Consider the following 15,863-nt stretch of genomic DNA (forward strand, 5'->3'; position numbering starts at 1 on the left):
CCACATGGCGCGGAACAACTAAGCCTGTGTGCCACAACTACTGAGCCTGCGTTCTAGAGCCCTCGAGCCACAACTTCTGAGCCCCCACGCCTAGAGCCTGTGCTCCGCAACAAGAGAAGCCGCCGCAATGAGAAGCCCGGCACCGCAACGAAGGCGTAGCCCCCGCTCACTGCAGCTAGAGAAAGCCAGTGCACAGCAATGAAGACCCAATGCAGCCAAAAATAATAAAATAAAATAAATTTATTAAAAAAAAAGTCAATCAGTTCAAGAAACTCTGAGACACACTGGGCTTAGAAACAAAATTGAACTCGGGTTTTTGGCAGAGAACTGTCTGCTAATGCGGAGTGGGACTCTCCAAGAGGCATTTTACAACTGCATTATGACCAGTTTACTTCATCTCTGGTCCTTTACTTCCTCATCTGTAAAATGATACAAATACCCAAGTGGATGCAGGCGGTCCACAGAGATAATGGATACAAAAGTGATGTAGAAAGGAAAAGGGCTTTGCAAATACAAGATGGGGAGGTTGTTACTTCTGTGATCTCTCATACTGGGGCTTACCTTTACCATGTATGTTGAATGGGGTCTTGACATTTCTTACCTCCCTTTAAAAATCACATCATATGCTTGGGAACAGAAATTCATCTATCCCTGAGCACAAGTGGAAGAGCTTACCTTTCTTTTTCTTTGCTGCTAAAAATATCTTCTTCAGGCCCTCGTCTAGGGCTGCCATCTTAATGCCAGACAGGACATTGGCACGATCACGGTGCTGGGCCACAATCAAGGCCAACTAGGAGGAACGATCATTAACTGGGTGGGAGCAGGAGTAGTTTCAAGGGGAGGTGATGGGAGTCAAAGTTCAGCTCTGATAAACTGATGTGGTTTTTTACTTACCAAATCTTGCCCTTTGTTTCTTGACTCTTTATCATCAATAGGAAATAAAAGGACACCGCCCAAACTCAAATCTGAGGTAAAACAAAAGGGAGCAACAGAAAGAACACAAAGTTCACTACAGAATGAGATCCCTGAGGAAGGACTATTCTGAATCCTCCTTATGTCTTGCCTTTTCCAAATCGACTCAGATATGGGTAAGAGTGGCACCCCTGTCTTGTTCCTGATATTAGAGGAAAAGCTTTCAATTCTTGTGGAATATGATGTTAGCTGTGGGTTTGCTGTATACGGCCTTTTATATTATACCGAGGTATGTTCCTTCTATACCCAATCTGCAGAGGGTATGTTATCACGAAAGGATGTTGTATTTTGTCAAATGATTTCTCTTCATCTATTGAGATGATCACTTTTATCTTTCATTCTATTAATGTGGTGCATAACATTTATTGATTTGTGCATGCTGAACCATCTCTACATCCCAGGGAAAATTCCTGCTTGGTCATGGTATGTAATCCTTTTAATGAGTTCCTGAATTAGGTTTGCTAATATTTCACTGAGAATTTTTGCATCAATGTTTACCAGAGATATTGGTCTATAGTTTTGTTTTCTTGTAGTGTCCTTATCTGGCTTTGATATTGGTAATACTGGCCTCATAGGATGAGTTTGGAAGTGTTCCCTCCTCTTCAATTTTTTGGAAGAGTTTGAGAAGGACTGATGTTAATTCTCCTTTGAATGTTTGGTAGAATTTGCCAGTGAAGCCATCTGGTCCTGGAGTTTCCTGTGTTGGGAGGTTTTTAATTACTGAGTCAATCTCTACTCATCATTGATTTGTTCAGACTTTCTAGTTCTTACTGGCTCAGTCTTGGTTGGTTGTAGGTTCTATGAACTTATCCATTTCTTCTAGGTTATCTAATTTGTTGGTGTACAATTATTCATAGTAGTCTCTTATGATTCTATGTATTTCTGTAGGGTCAGTTATAATTTCTTTTCTGGTTTTATTTGAGTCTTCTCTCTTTTTCTTAGTCTTGCTAAAGGTTTATCAATTTTGTTTATCTTTCTGAAAAACTAGCTTAGTTTCATTGACCTTTTGTTTTTCTGGTCTCTATTTCTGCTCTGAATTTTACGTCCTTTATTCTGCTAACTCTGGGCTTAATTTACTCCTCTTTTCTAATTCCTTGAGGGGTAAAGTTAGGTTGACTATTTGCAATCTTTCTAATTTCTCAATATTTGCATTTATTACTATAAGCTTCCCTCTCAGAACTGTTTTTGCAGCACCCCATAGGTTTTGGTATGTTGTGTTTCCATTTTCATTTTTTTTGAAATATTCTTTGATTTCCCTGTTGGTTTATTCTTTGACCCATTGGTTGTTCAAGAGTGTGTTGTTTAGTTTCCACACACTTGCAGATTTTCCAGCTTTCCTCGTTTTATTTCTAGTTTCATACCATTGTGAACAGAAAAGATACTTGGTATGATTTCAATTGTCTTATTTTGCTAAGACTTGTTTTTTGCTCTATCATATGATCTCTCCTTGAAAATGTTCCACATGCACTTAAGAAGAATGTGTATTCTGCTGCTGTTGGATGGAATGTTCTATAGATGCCTGTTAGGTCCACTTGGTCAAATGTTTGGTTCAAGCCCATCATTTCCTTGTTGATTTTCTGTCTGGATGATTTACGTATTACTGAGAGTGGAGTATTGAAGTCCCCTATTATTATTGTATTGTTGTCTATTTCTCCCTTCATATCTATTAATATTTGCTTAATGTATTTAGGTACACAGATGTTACATGCATATATGTTTACAACTGTTATATCTTCTTGATGAATTGATCCCTGTATCATTATATAATGACCCCTTTGTTTCTTATTACCATTTTTGGCTTAGAGTCTATTTCGTCTGATATAAATATAGCTACTTCCACTTTCTTTTAGTTTCCACTTGCATGGAATATATTCTTCCATCTCTTCGAGTCTACATGTGTCTTTAAGGCCCAAGTGGGTCTCTTATAGGCAGTATATAGTTGGGTCTTGTTATTTTTATCCATCTAGCCACTCTGTGCCTTTTGATTGATGAATTCAATCCATTTGGATTTTATTTATTTATTTATTTATTTTAGGCTGTGCTGGGCCTTCATTGCTGCACATGGGCTTTCTCTAGTTGTGGCGAGTGGGGGCTACTCTTCACTGTGGTGCGTGGGCTTCTCATTTAGGTGGCTTCTCTTGTTGTGAAGCACGGGCTCTAGGCACGCAGGCTCAGTAGTTGTGGCACAGGGTCTTAGTTGCTCCGCAGCATGTGGGATCTTCCCAGACCAGGGCTCGAACCCGTGTCCCCTGCATTGGCAGGCAGATTCTTAACCACTGCGCCACCAGGGAAGTCCCCAATCCATTTACATTTAGAGTAATTATATGTAAGGACTTACTAATGTCATCTTGGGCTTTCCAGTGGTTTTGTATTTCCATTGTTTCTCTTTCCCTCTGTTTTCTGCCTACCTTTGTAAATTGGTTATTTTTTGTGGTGGTATACTCTGGTTCCCCTTTCTCTGTGTTTTGTGGATCTGCTCTAGGTTTTTGCTTTGTGGTTACTATGGCACTTACATGAAACATAGACATAACAGTGTTCAATTGCCTATAAAAGCTCCACCCTTTTACGCCTCCCTTTTATATTATACATGTCACAATTTACCTCTTTTTATGTTTTTATATTATTCATTAGCAATTTATAGTAGCTATAGTTATTTTTACTACTCTTCTCCTTTAACCTTTACATTAGAGTTGAGTGGTTAACACACCATCCTAACACTGAGTTCGTTTTCTAAATCTGACTCTATATATTTTACCTTCACCAGTGTGTTGTGTACTTTCATATGTGTTCATGTCACTGATTAGTGTCTTTTCATTTTGGCTTGAAGAACTCCTTTCAGCATTTCTTGCAAAGCAGGTCTAGTGGTGGTGAATTCCCTCAGCTTTTGTTTGCCTAGGAAAGCCTTTATTTCTCCTTCATACCCAATAGATAACTTTGCTGGTAAAGTAGTATTCTTGGCTGGAAATTTTGATCTTTCAACACTTTGAATATGTCATTCCACTCTCACGACCTGTAGTTTCTGCTAGGAAATCTGCTTATAGCCTAATAGGGGTTCCTTTGTAGGTTACATTCTTGTTTTCCCTGGCTTCTTTTAAGATTCTTTATCATTGATTTTTGACAGTTTCATTATAATGTGTCTTGGAGAAGGTCTTCTTGCATTGAGATTACAGGGTGATTTATTAGCTTCATGGACATGTATGTCCAAATCTTTCCCCAGGTTTGGAAAGTTCTCAGCTATTATTTCTTAAAATAATCTCTTTGTCCCCTTCTCCTTCTAGAAGCCCAATTATTCTGATATTTGTCTTTTCTTGTTTCAATCTCATAACTCACATAGGCTTGCTTCGTTCTTTTAAAATTTCTGTTCTTTCATCTCTTCTGTGTTATTTCAAAATTCCTATCTCCTGAGGTCACTTATTCTTTCTTCCATATGGTTTCCCCTGCTATAGCTGCCCTCTATTGCATTCTTCATCTCATCCACTGACTTCTTCAGCTCTACAATTTGTTTGGTTTTTTAAAATTTCAATCTCTTTGAAAGGAAGTCATTATGTTAACATATTTTATTCCTGATTTTACTGAGTTGCCTGGGTCTTCTTGTAAAATTCATTGAGTTTCTTTATAACTGCTATTCTGAATTCTTTGTGAGTTAGATCATAATATTCTGTGCCTTTGAGCATGGTTGCTGGAGAACTGTCATTTTCTTTTTGTGATGCCATATTTCCTTGATTTTTCATATTCCTGGTACATGCTGGTGCTTTTGAATCTGAAGTAGCAGATACGTCCTAAACTCTGTGCTCATTACCTTCAGCAGATGGGGTATTATGTTCTATGGTTTTGGTATTATCTCAGTTTTTCCTATGTGTTTGTGCTCCACTCTTCTTGCTCTGTCTTGTGGCCAAATTATTAAGCTTTTGTGTCTTCTCTGATTCCTACAATTCACCAGGTTGGCTGCACACCTTTTTTCCCCAGAAGGTGGCGCTATAACTCAAGTTTGTGGTTTCTTCCCTGCCCATCGACAGGACCTGTTTTGAGTGGGCTCCTGGTCTAGCAGAGCTCGCTTTCATGGACACACTGCGGAGCAAGCACAGGGAGCCAGCAGCAGAGTTGGGGAGAGGTGTGGGTTTAACACTTGGTGCATTGGGAGTGCCCACACACCTGGTAGGGAGATCCCCAGGGTGGTACCCCCAGGGGTCCCTGAGGGAACTTCCTACTGAGCACATGTCTTTGACACCATTTGAAATTCTTATCTGCCTCTTTCCCAATATCCTTCCTTCCCACAGTTGTGGAGCTCCCACCTTAGTACTCCAGATGCTGGCGGAGAGAAACAGGTTTTTCCAGCTGTGTTCCACCTGACGAGGGTAGCTGGGTGCCTCTGCCAGAAAAATCAGCCCCTTGAAGTGTTTCCTTGGGGGGAGGGTTGATGCTGGGAAAGTTTCTCTTACCACCTCTGCTGCAAGCAAACTCATATTTTTCTTTTTCTCCAATGGTGTGCCAGAGTCTCCCTTCAGGAAGGCTGGACTTCTGCAAGTTCTGTGTGTGAGTACCTGCCCAGGGCAGCACTCACCTGATTTTTGCCCTACAGCAGTGAGAGGGGTCTAGGCAGTTTTGCTGGCTCCATTGGTTCCTTGCCTGTATGGAGGTTTGTCTGTCTCTTACCAGTTGCAGTGGTGAGTAAGTCTCCTCTTGGGTCTCCCAAAAGACCCATCAAAGCACCTTTGTTTATGTATAGATGTCTAAACTATTGGTTAAAAAGGGAGATTAAAGAGGGAATGTCTTATGTAACCATGTCACCCCCTTCACTCCTGAATTTTTATGATCTCCTAATTCAACGCCTCTCAAACGCTGCCTACAAAGTACGCCTGTAGGCACTGGAGAGTGAATGCAAAACCCAGACGCATCCGGGCTGGGAGGGGGTGGGGCACTATGAACGTAAAATTCCTTTACAAGAGTCTTATGTTTGTCTTAAACTATTCAAATATTGTATTCTACCATACTTACATATTTGTATTTGTATATTTTCCTACCTCATCCAAAGCAAATCAAATTCTCTAGAGAAACGTGCTAATTTAATTCTATGGCTTTGCATACTCCCAATTTTTTTTTTTTTGGCCTACTCCAGTTTGAATCTTTTGTCCTCTCAATCCATCCTGCATACCCCAATTGTTCAAGTCATTCTAAAATATTTGCTCTGCTATGCCATTCTTCTACTCAAATCTCCCATATCTAGCCACTAGCTATTGGATAAGGTCCTGCCTAGAACGGCATCTCCCTGGACAAGTTATGTACGGTCTTCTATAATGTGGCCCAAGTCTCTCTGCTTTAAAATCTAACTAACTCTCCTCTATTCCTCAGCCTAAACCCTCTATTCCAGCCTGTCTGACCTACACAACATTCCCCAAAAACATTCGCTGTGTAGCTGCAGGGGCCATTCAATACCCCATACTGGGAATGGTGGAGTTACAGGGATACCAAAAAGAATGAGACATGGTTATGGACTCTCCTGCCCTTTCTTTCCACCTATTTAAATTCAACCGAACCCACCCTTCCAGGCCAAAGAGAACATTCACCACTTTCCATGAAGCCCTCCCTGATAATTCAAGCCCACTTTTCATCTACCCTGCTCTACCTTATTTCAATCCTTCTTCAGAAAACAGTGCACACTCCCATCTCTATTTCCTTACTGACCACTTATGCCTTAACACTGTGCAACCAGGTTTTACTTTTCACACTCTCTTCCAAGTGCTCCAAGGTCATGTGACTGCCCTTGGGGCAAATCCAATGGCCTTTTCCCAATGCTCATCCTCACTTCAGTGTCTGACACTACAGACCACTTCTTGACATCTCTCCTGCCTTGTACCTCAAAACACTACATTCTCAAGGTTCTCTTATTTTTCTGACAATTCCTTCTTTCTCCCCTTCTTGCCTCTGCTCTTAAACGGAGGTGTTTTCCATGCTCTATTCTCTGTCCTCCCGTTCCTCATCCAAATGGGAACTTCTCAGCCTGCATCTCTAACTCCGACCTCCTCCTGAATTCTCTCCTTTTCCAGCTGCCCAATCAATATCTAGATCTGGGTTATTTCACACATATGAAACCCTGTAATATGTAATCTGTTTTAGTAGAAAGAGTATTCACTCCAAGTCCTTACATCCCCTTCTACCCTGGAGAAGTGAGCAGAAGAATTAGGAAAAAACCAATCTCTAAGAAATGTGAAGAGCCCTCCTCTATTGGGCAAGATCCTTTATTTCCTACGGAACTTGAGAGGCTAATCACAATAATCACTTTACTCCTCTTGCCACTTTGTGATCTCTACACATAACAGGAGGTGCCCTGGCCCCTCCCTATGCCAAGGGGGAATACTGTTCAGCTTCCAAGTTCCCCTGCCCCGCACAGCTCTATACTTCTGCCTCCGGGGAGTGTTACTTCATAATACAACCTCCTTCCCTTCAGCACCCAGGTCTTGTTAGCACTTCAATAGTATGTCTCAGTTCTCTCCCACAGGAGTCTGACATTTTCAGGAGATATTCCCTCAAGAAGATGGAGTGAATTGGGTAAACAATGAAATGATCTTCAAGCCAACACTTTAACATGCATGCAGGGATTGACATTTATCAAAGTACTTACACATTCATTCATTATCCTCATTATAGTCCCATGCGGTGGGTGGAATAAGTATTATTCACAAATTACAAATGAGAAAACAGACACAGGGAGGGGAAGGGATTGCCTCAAAGTCACATATCAACTAGCTAACTGATGACAGAATTCGGACTCCAACCAGCTCTTCCGACTCCTCATCTAGTGCTTTTTAACGCACCTAATACTTGCGTTACCTGAGTGTCCTCTCCCCTCTTCTCCCATCCCTAACCCTTCTCTCTGCTTTGCTTCTTACCTTTCATTTTCCCAGCCAGCTCATATATTTTTCTTGGCTCAGCAGATCTTTTTTCCAGAGCTGTGAATAAACCACCTCTGCCCCAGCGGCCAGAGTCATCTGATAGAAGAAAGAGAAAATTTTCTTCTATAGGAGGCAAAATCCAGTCCACAATTTAAAAAAACAAAGGTACACCAAAGAGACCTGTAGAAGAATGATTTTTCAAAGAGCAGAAGAAACTAATCTCCTGCACATATTATACACTGGACTTCTCAAATATGTTTAGGTTTTCTGGAATATACTTGGCCATCACAGCAGAAAAGCATCAAAAAAATTAGTGTTCTGAAAGAGCAGAATCTCTGCAGTACTTCTGTAATTCCTGGGAGATGGCTGAGGAAAGATGCAGAGCAGACGTAATACAACAGCACACAACTCCCATTTTACAGGTAAGAAAGTGGAAAGGTTAAATGATTTATTCAAGCTGGTACTAACACAGCTAGTTAGTACCTCGTATTTACAGTCATTCATTCTTTCAATCATACTATAAATATTTGTTAGTATTACATATCAAGAACTGTTTTAGGCACTAGGGTTACAGCAGAGGACAAAAAAAAAAATCCCTACTCCCATGAAGCTATTTTCTAGTTCAGTGAAACAAATAAGCAAATACATAGGCAATATGTCAGATGGTGATGTATCATCAAGTAAAATAAGGTAAAAAAGTGGATAGAGAAGAATAGAGGGGTGAGGATGGGGTCTGGGCAATCAAGAGAGACCTCTCTGAGATGCAGACATTTGAACAATGCTTGATGTGGCGAAGTGGGGAAAGAGGGCTCCAGACAGAGGAAGTAAAAAGTACAAAGGTCATGAGGGAAGAACATGCTTGGAGTTTTGAAAGGATTCCTTTGTCTTATAGATGTTACCTCCTTGTACTCTCTTAAAAACCTTGTGCAGAGAACAGGGCAGATCTTATACCATTATACAGATAAGGAAGTTGAGGCCCAGAGAGGCTGGGCTGCTCAACCAGATAAACAAGAGGGACAAGAGTCAAATCCCAGTCTCCTGGTTCTAAAATTCACTCTTTTTGACCACACAAGACTACACTGGGGCCATTAATCACCCCTAAATCAGGGTTCTGCCTCATCTTCCCCAGACCTTGGTACCATAAAGACTCAGGCCCCACCACTTCTACCTACCTACGCAGTGCACGATGACAGCATCCTCCGCCCCAGCCTGTGGGTGGGTGACATCACCGCTTACATACTTAATGGAGGTCGAGTCTGGGTCCTCATAATCCAGTTGGGCAGAGCGCTCATCTTCCCAGTCCTCCAGGTCCTCTGGTTCGCTCTCCTCGGAAAGCAGGCAGAAGGACTGGTAATCGTTGGACTCCCACCAGGCCATCCTTCAACAGGCCAGGGAGGAAAGGAAATTAACTGGGCTTATCACAATTTCCCTCGGAGCACATCTTGTACTGCTATTCACAAACAGTAAGTGGCAAGTGGAGATGCAATTAGAAAAACTCACCCTGTTTTCTGCCTATTTGTAAATAAACAAGAAGCCTTACTGATTAGCCTAACTGCCTCCTGACTACACTTCAAAAATGAGCAGCCACCGGATGTCACTGTTTTTAAGAACATGTGACTAAAAGGGAATGTTCAAGTAAACTAGTCTCGTTAGGCAGCTGAAATAAAATCCTAAAATTTTCTAGCTTCAACTGAATGCATCTTCTCTGCCTTAGGCACTCAGGGCTGTTCTCTTAAGTAGACTAACTGTTAAGGTTAAAGTTTAATCTTTAAAAATGTATTCTATTACCAGTAGGAACTACCAGCTTTACAGACATTTTCTGCAATTGTAAAGTGATGTTCAACTGTGGACTCACTATGCAATAGTGATTCCTTTACCAACTGGGACCCTCAGCTTTATTAATAATACAATCGAATAACACATACATACTTTTTCTTATGTTCTGCTTCTTCCTTTTTCCTCTTCTTCTCCTCTAATAGTTTCTTTCTCTTGGCTGCTGCTTCTTGTCTTTTCTTCCTCCTGTCCTCCAGCTCTTCTGGGCTCAGAATCCGCTTCCTTTTGGTAGACCCCTCCACAAGGCCTGGGATGAGAACCTGTAGGAAGAACAAGCTCCATAACCAGGAAAGTTGGGGGCTACCTGTTCCTTCACGAGTTTCATTCATCCCTAAAACACACTCTGAACAGAGGCAACGTGCTTAATATTTCACAAGACACTGCCTCTCCACGCCACCTTGGGTGGTGGGAAGTGGTAGGAAGACACTTCAATTAATACATCTTGTAGGCATGGTAACCAAGATACTGTGCTCTAAACTCAACCAAAGCACTGCCATGGTTAGTACAGCAATACATCATTTTGATTGATTTCATTAGGAATAAGGTACTTCAGAAAATAACTTTTTAAAAAATTGAAGGCATACCCTGCAGGATGCTATTTTAGGTTTAACCATTTTTAATGGAAATCTTCCTCAGTGTATTACATCATTCTGTCTTAAACAGAGTATTTCAACATCATGATTATCTTAACGATAACTAGCATTTAATGAGCACAGATTAAGTGCCAAATACTGTGGACATTACATACATCATTTATGATTGCCATCCTCTCTTAATGACATAGGGTCATGATTGTCAGCAGCAGGGTATGGTATTTTGGTGTAATACAGTGATCCCTTCAGGGGTGGCTTAGATAGACAAGGCTGCTAACACCTGCATTAAATGGTAAAATATACCCTCCTTGCTATTATTTTTATGCCAACCTCTTACACAGCTTTTATACTAGGGTACAGTCAATGATACTTGTATTTCAACAAACACTTACACACTTATTTCTTAACCAATCACTCCCAGCATCATTTTTTGTTCTCTTAGGATGAACGTTTGAAAGAATTTATCCTTACATAAATTAATAGTTCTTACACTGCCTTTATTTCGGAGTAACCGGCCCTCTTGACTAGTCTTCTCCAAAAGGGTTTTCTCAAGATTCACCAGTTGCTCAAATGATTTTCTGTCTTCTTTACTAGGCTCCTTAGAATAATCTTTACCTTCAAATAAGTACATGTGGTTCTCTAAAAACATAAAACACAGAGAGAAATGTTAGATACTAAAGAAAAATAGATTGATTCTAGTCAAAGCAATAACCAGGGTGAACAAAAGAGCAGCCTGTATTCTAAACGGGCTAAGACTAGCTTGTGATGAAGGTACTGGATTTCTGATCTCACTAATGCTGACGGGTTTGGGATCCACATGGGGATCTAGTGTATTTACTTTTCAAAGGAGAGAGCACGGCTAAAGCCTTTTTGGTCCATCTCTAGATGGTCTGTGAGTCTCTGCTGGATGCCTCCACCCTGCTGAGGTCTGGAACACTCATCACTCGTTCATTCCACACTACTCCCCAGCATAAATCTCACTGACATTAAGATTATCTAATAAAGGTAACCAAGAGCATATTTTTTAAATTCCAAACACACCTTTAACACTCAACTTTTTCCCCCCTTTGTTGTAATATTAAAAGGAACAAGTAGAAAATCTAGGAGGGAATAGAGAAGCACAAAAACTATCCCTTAGATTTACAATATTCTTTGTAGATCTCATGAAGCATCTTCACGAGCCTCACCACAGTTCTGATATAACTAACCCCACTTAAGAAAGGGAAAACTGAGGCTCAGACAGTGATCAAGAGACTCCCCAGTTCTCACTGCTAATAAGTGAAGAAGGCAGGATTTTCTGACTCGAAGGCCAGTGTGCTCTTTTCAGTACATTACTGTTCTCTATAGAAGGATGGAAAGGTAACAGGCCAGCAAATAACAATTACAGTAACAACAATAATGGTGACAGTGTAAACTTGAATAGCATTTTATGCTATGTGTTTTGCAACTGTGTAAAAGAGTAAAGCAGATACTAATAGCACCGTTTTACAGATGAGGACACAAAGGCTCAGAGAGGCTGGGTGATGTGCCAAGATCATGAATCACATGATAAAGAGAAATCATAACAAGCCAAGACTAGCAACCAGAGAGAGGTGAGACAATGATTCTAAAGTGAAACATATTTAATAGCACATGTTACCAAAAATGTATTTTCACAGCATTATAAAATCAGCTGTAAGTATGCTTTCCCCAGAGAGTAGGAAAGCAAAACATTTTCATTCTCAAGAGATCAATTGCTTCACACTTCTACCCAAATCCAACCAGCTGTAATTCTAATTGGCATTTGCTAATTAAATCAGCAGGGGGCTTTCAATGAGGTGCTCTATCAACAAGTGGAAAAAAAAAAAATAAAGAGCCGAGAAGTGTAAAATATCAACATATGTATCTTCATGCAATTCTCAACTTACGAACGTGATTAAAAAAAAAAAAAGCCTGGCATTCAAGATAAAGCCACCCGTTTTCTATTTAATTTTGACAGGGGATGCTGTAATCACTAGTCTTTCATATTTATTTGTATTCTTTTAACCATGCTATCTGTCTTCAGTCTGCAGCCCAGAGAAGTTTGGAGACCACAGGCTTAGACACTTATCTATAGCCTGCCAATGGAACCATCTACCACAGAGTGAACTCTATACTCATTGATCAAAGACAAAATTCCAAATTTTAATACAACTGGGAAATCTCTTCTGGCAGCTGGACTGCCTGAAAAAAAATATATTTCTCAGTCCAACTGCCAAAAAAATTGTAATTATCTTTCTGGAAAACAGTGAAATTTTATTTTGTTCTACTAAACGTTAGGAAAATAGGCTGAAATTAATCTAGATGAGTGCAGAAATGGGTGCAAGCTTCAGTATTTAATGTAATCAAAATGCAACTTAAAAATAGGACCACATACATCTATTTCTTCTCCCACCTAAAATAACTACATGGCAGTAAAGGGATTTTAAAAAGATATATGAGACGACAGTGGATGAAAAGGTCAATAACTCTTTAGAAAATAGAAGTGGCTAGAGGGATGATAACAGGGTGAAAAGAACAGTGGAAGCAAAACACAGGTGCCTAGGCAAGGGGTGATTATAAGCACACAGGCCTTTTCAATCCCCCAAAAGCTTAGAACTTACCATGGACGAGGAACTGCAGGGTGGGGGAACTGAGAGAAAATCTGCACACCAAATACAGGAGTGCCCTGAACCCCTTTACTCACGTTGTCTCCTCAATCTGAGCAAACAGGTTATTCCGTCCCTTACCCACCTCTTCCAAGAAAGATATTAAAGGATTCATCTCTGGAGAAATGGAGTTGCCCAGAGAAAAGACTTCAGATACAGACATCTGGGAAGGTCTCTTTCAATGTGAAAGCCAGCTCACCAATCAGTGATGCTGGAATAAGCCCCGGGAGCCCATATACCTGCTCAGGCCAGAGCTGCCCATCAGCTTTGGCATTTCACCAGCACACGTGAACAGACAGCCAGAGCACACCAGGTATTTCAGGAAAACTACCAACAAGGACAAGACAAACTTTTTAAAAAGAAGGAGAAGCAATCGGAGAAAAGAGACAACACAGGGAGTGGAGGAATACTTTGTTAAAAGCTACAATTAATATTCTCCCTGGAATACTTTTTAAAAGCTACAATAAATGTCCTCAGAGAGGATGTTATATCCCTGGAATGAGAACAAGACAGATTTAAAACAACAACAAGCAGAGAATAAGAAAGAGTTCTTGAAGCATAAAAATGGGATGCTAATATTAAAACATTTTAAAGCTAAACTACGAGGAAAGTCAAAGAGCAGTGTCTTGTAGAATCACGCCAGCTGCTGACATTCCAATCTCCCCAAACATCCTATAAAAACCATACAGAACAACAGGGATAACAAAACCACCCTGAACCCACGCCTACTACAAAACTAGGAGGCAGAGAGTACAACAAACTTCAATTCGCAGGTAGGTAGAGAAATGAACATCTCAAACCAGCTGAGTCGGCTCCCAAGCCCACACTAGAGTAGAGAGTCAGGCAGAGACCGCCTAGAAAAGAGGCAGCAGGGTTCTAGCAACGTCAGACACAGATCAAATTTATCCCACACGAGAACACACCCCAAATGGGAAAATAATGAGGAAAGGTCTGAGACCTGGCAGATCAGAGCAGCGGCTACTAAGGAATTGAAAGGAAGGAACTAGAAAGTAGTTGCAGCTTACAATTTGGGAAGGCACTGCTTCTGGGGGAAAGAGATAACTTACAAGGGGAAGACGTGCTTTGACAGTTTGGTGGCAAAGGGAAAGAAGGCAGCAAGTGATGGAAATTCAGGGTCCTACAGAAACAAAAGAGAATCACAAAACCAGAAGTCATGCCAGCCCACTCTCCACCCAATAAAAGGAAGCAGTGTCGGGTAAAGAAACTGCCCTTCTCTGTATGAATGGAATAAGGTACTCTTGAATTAAGAAGCCTAGGAAGACTATCAGACCTCTCACCCCAGTCCACACTGAATCTCTGTTGCCACTGGTACGGGAAAATAAAGTCATTTCAAAATAACCCTAAGACAACAGGGAACATCCTTACAAAGCTACTATGTGAAAAAAAAAATTTCAAATCAGAAATTAAAATACTATAGAAATAGAAATGGACAAAAGACAAATGTTGACCCAAATCAGAAAAAAAAAGACAAGATCATCTCATGATCATATATATTGCTTCACTAGAAAAGTTAAAGTTAACGGTACCTCACTTCACAGAGCAGTGAAATGAAAAAATAGGTATAAGGCACGTTAAGTTCACACTTAATGCTCAACTGGTGTTAACTATAACTTAAAAAATAACTCATTCTACTATTCAGAAAAGGGATCACTATGTGCAGCACCATACTAAGGACAGAAGGATTTACTAATAAACAAAGGAGAAGATGCTTGCAATCAAGGGAGGAAAAAACACAAATTAAAATCCTTGAGATTGATACTACCATAAGCATTAGTATCATCAATTTGGTTCAAAGTTCAGATACAAGGGAACAGCCAGACAATTTCCAATCAGCCTAGGAAGAGTTCTCGAACCATGTTAAGTCTTCAACAGTGTGCCCAGGATGAGAACAGGGCTGGGCAGGAAAAGGATGTCCCAGAAGCAGTATCCAGGACTTTCCCTGGGGACCCATCTCACTCATGTTCTAGCCTGGGGGCGCCGTGCCATTGGCTCTGCTCTCACCCCCCACTTACGTCCTTCCTCTTGTTCTCTGCTTCTTTCTTCTGCTGTCGGCAGGGCACCAGAGATCCACTGGCCATCTTTTGTTTCTCCCAGGATAGACTCCAGGTCTATTTCATCCATGGTGCTCCCCTCAGAGGACAGCAGTTTATCCAAACCGAATTTGAGTATCTCACTCAACTTGAATGAAGAAAACAAAAAGTCCAGTTGGCCCTCATGAAAACAAACATTGGATATCAGTGATTTGCAAAGTGGCTTAACGACACCAGGCGCATGCCTTCCCTGATGGTCAGCCTTCCTTCTCTCCCCATGACAGATGACACCAATGGGGCTGTTCTGTAGTTGGATGATGGGTAAGCAGAGAGTGATAAATGATAGTCAGAGATGCTGACTTTGACAATTCTCAATAAACAAAAAATCTGAGCCCCCAATTTTTTTTTTTTTTTTGAATAACAGCCATTTCCTGCATTATCTTAGCACTTCTCATGGAGTCTTTTACACAGGCAATCCCAGCAGCCACATGAGAAGTCACAGACCCTGTTAGCTACTCTCCCATCCCTTCCACTGCCAAACTTCTTGGAACGAGAAGGCTACACGGGGTACTTCTTAAGTGACTTCCTTCCTTTGGCAATTTTGTTCCTGCCACAGTGCTCTATGGAAACCGCCTTCACAAAGCCCAGTAACAACTCCCACCCACTAGACCTGAAAGCCCTTTCTCAATTCTAATGTTGCTGGACATTTCTCTAGCGTTGCACTACCCTGCTTCTCTTTCCTTCTCTCTAATGTACCCTCAGCCTATCCCTAGGGCTGTAGGAACCACCTAAAAAGTTCAGATCATCTTTCCTGGCTTTAGCTTCCTACTTCCAACTCTGTACTTCCCTAAGTGATAA

At 40.9% G+C, this 15,863-nt stretch overlaps 1 protein-coding gene across 2 annotated transcripts in view; it reads right to left on the bottom strand.

Moving 5' to 3' along the window:
• The window catches only part of CHD1L (chromodomain helicase DNA binding protein 1 like), an 81,289-nt gene that overhangs the window by 22,987 nt on the left and 42,439 nt on the right, over nucleotides 1-15,863 (bottom strand). For both annotated transcript variants that reach the window (XR_014262549.1, XM_082458337.1), the window contains exons 15-21: nucleotides 14,988-15,153; nucleotides 10,779-10,927; nucleotides 9,792-9,955; nucleotides 9,035-9,240; nucleotides 7,860-7,958; nucleotides 895-965; nucleotides 676-790 (exon numbers count right to left, since the gene is read on the bottom strand). Coding sequence is in view for 1 of the 2 variants with exons in the window: in XM_082458337.1 (XP_082314463.1) it covers nucleotides 676-790; nucleotides 895-965; nucleotides 7,860-7,958; nucleotides 9,035-9,240; nucleotides 9,792-9,955; nucleotides 10,779-10,927; nucleotides 14,988-15,153 (970 nt within the window). In the remaining variant the exon portion in view is untranslated. The remainder of the gene's footprint in view (nucleotides 1-675; nucleotides 791-894; nucleotides 966-7,859; nucleotides 7,959-9,034; nucleotides 9,241-9,791; nucleotides 9,956-10,778; nucleotides 10,928-14,987; nucleotides 15,154-15,863) is intronic.

Source organism: Balaenoptera physalus (assembly GCF_965194825.1).
Source record: "Balaenoptera physalus genome assembly, chromosome: 1".
NCBI classification, from domain to species: domain Eukaryota; kingdom Metazoa; phylum Chordata; class Mammalia; order Artiodactyla; family Balaenopteridae; genus Balaenoptera; species Balaenoptera physalus.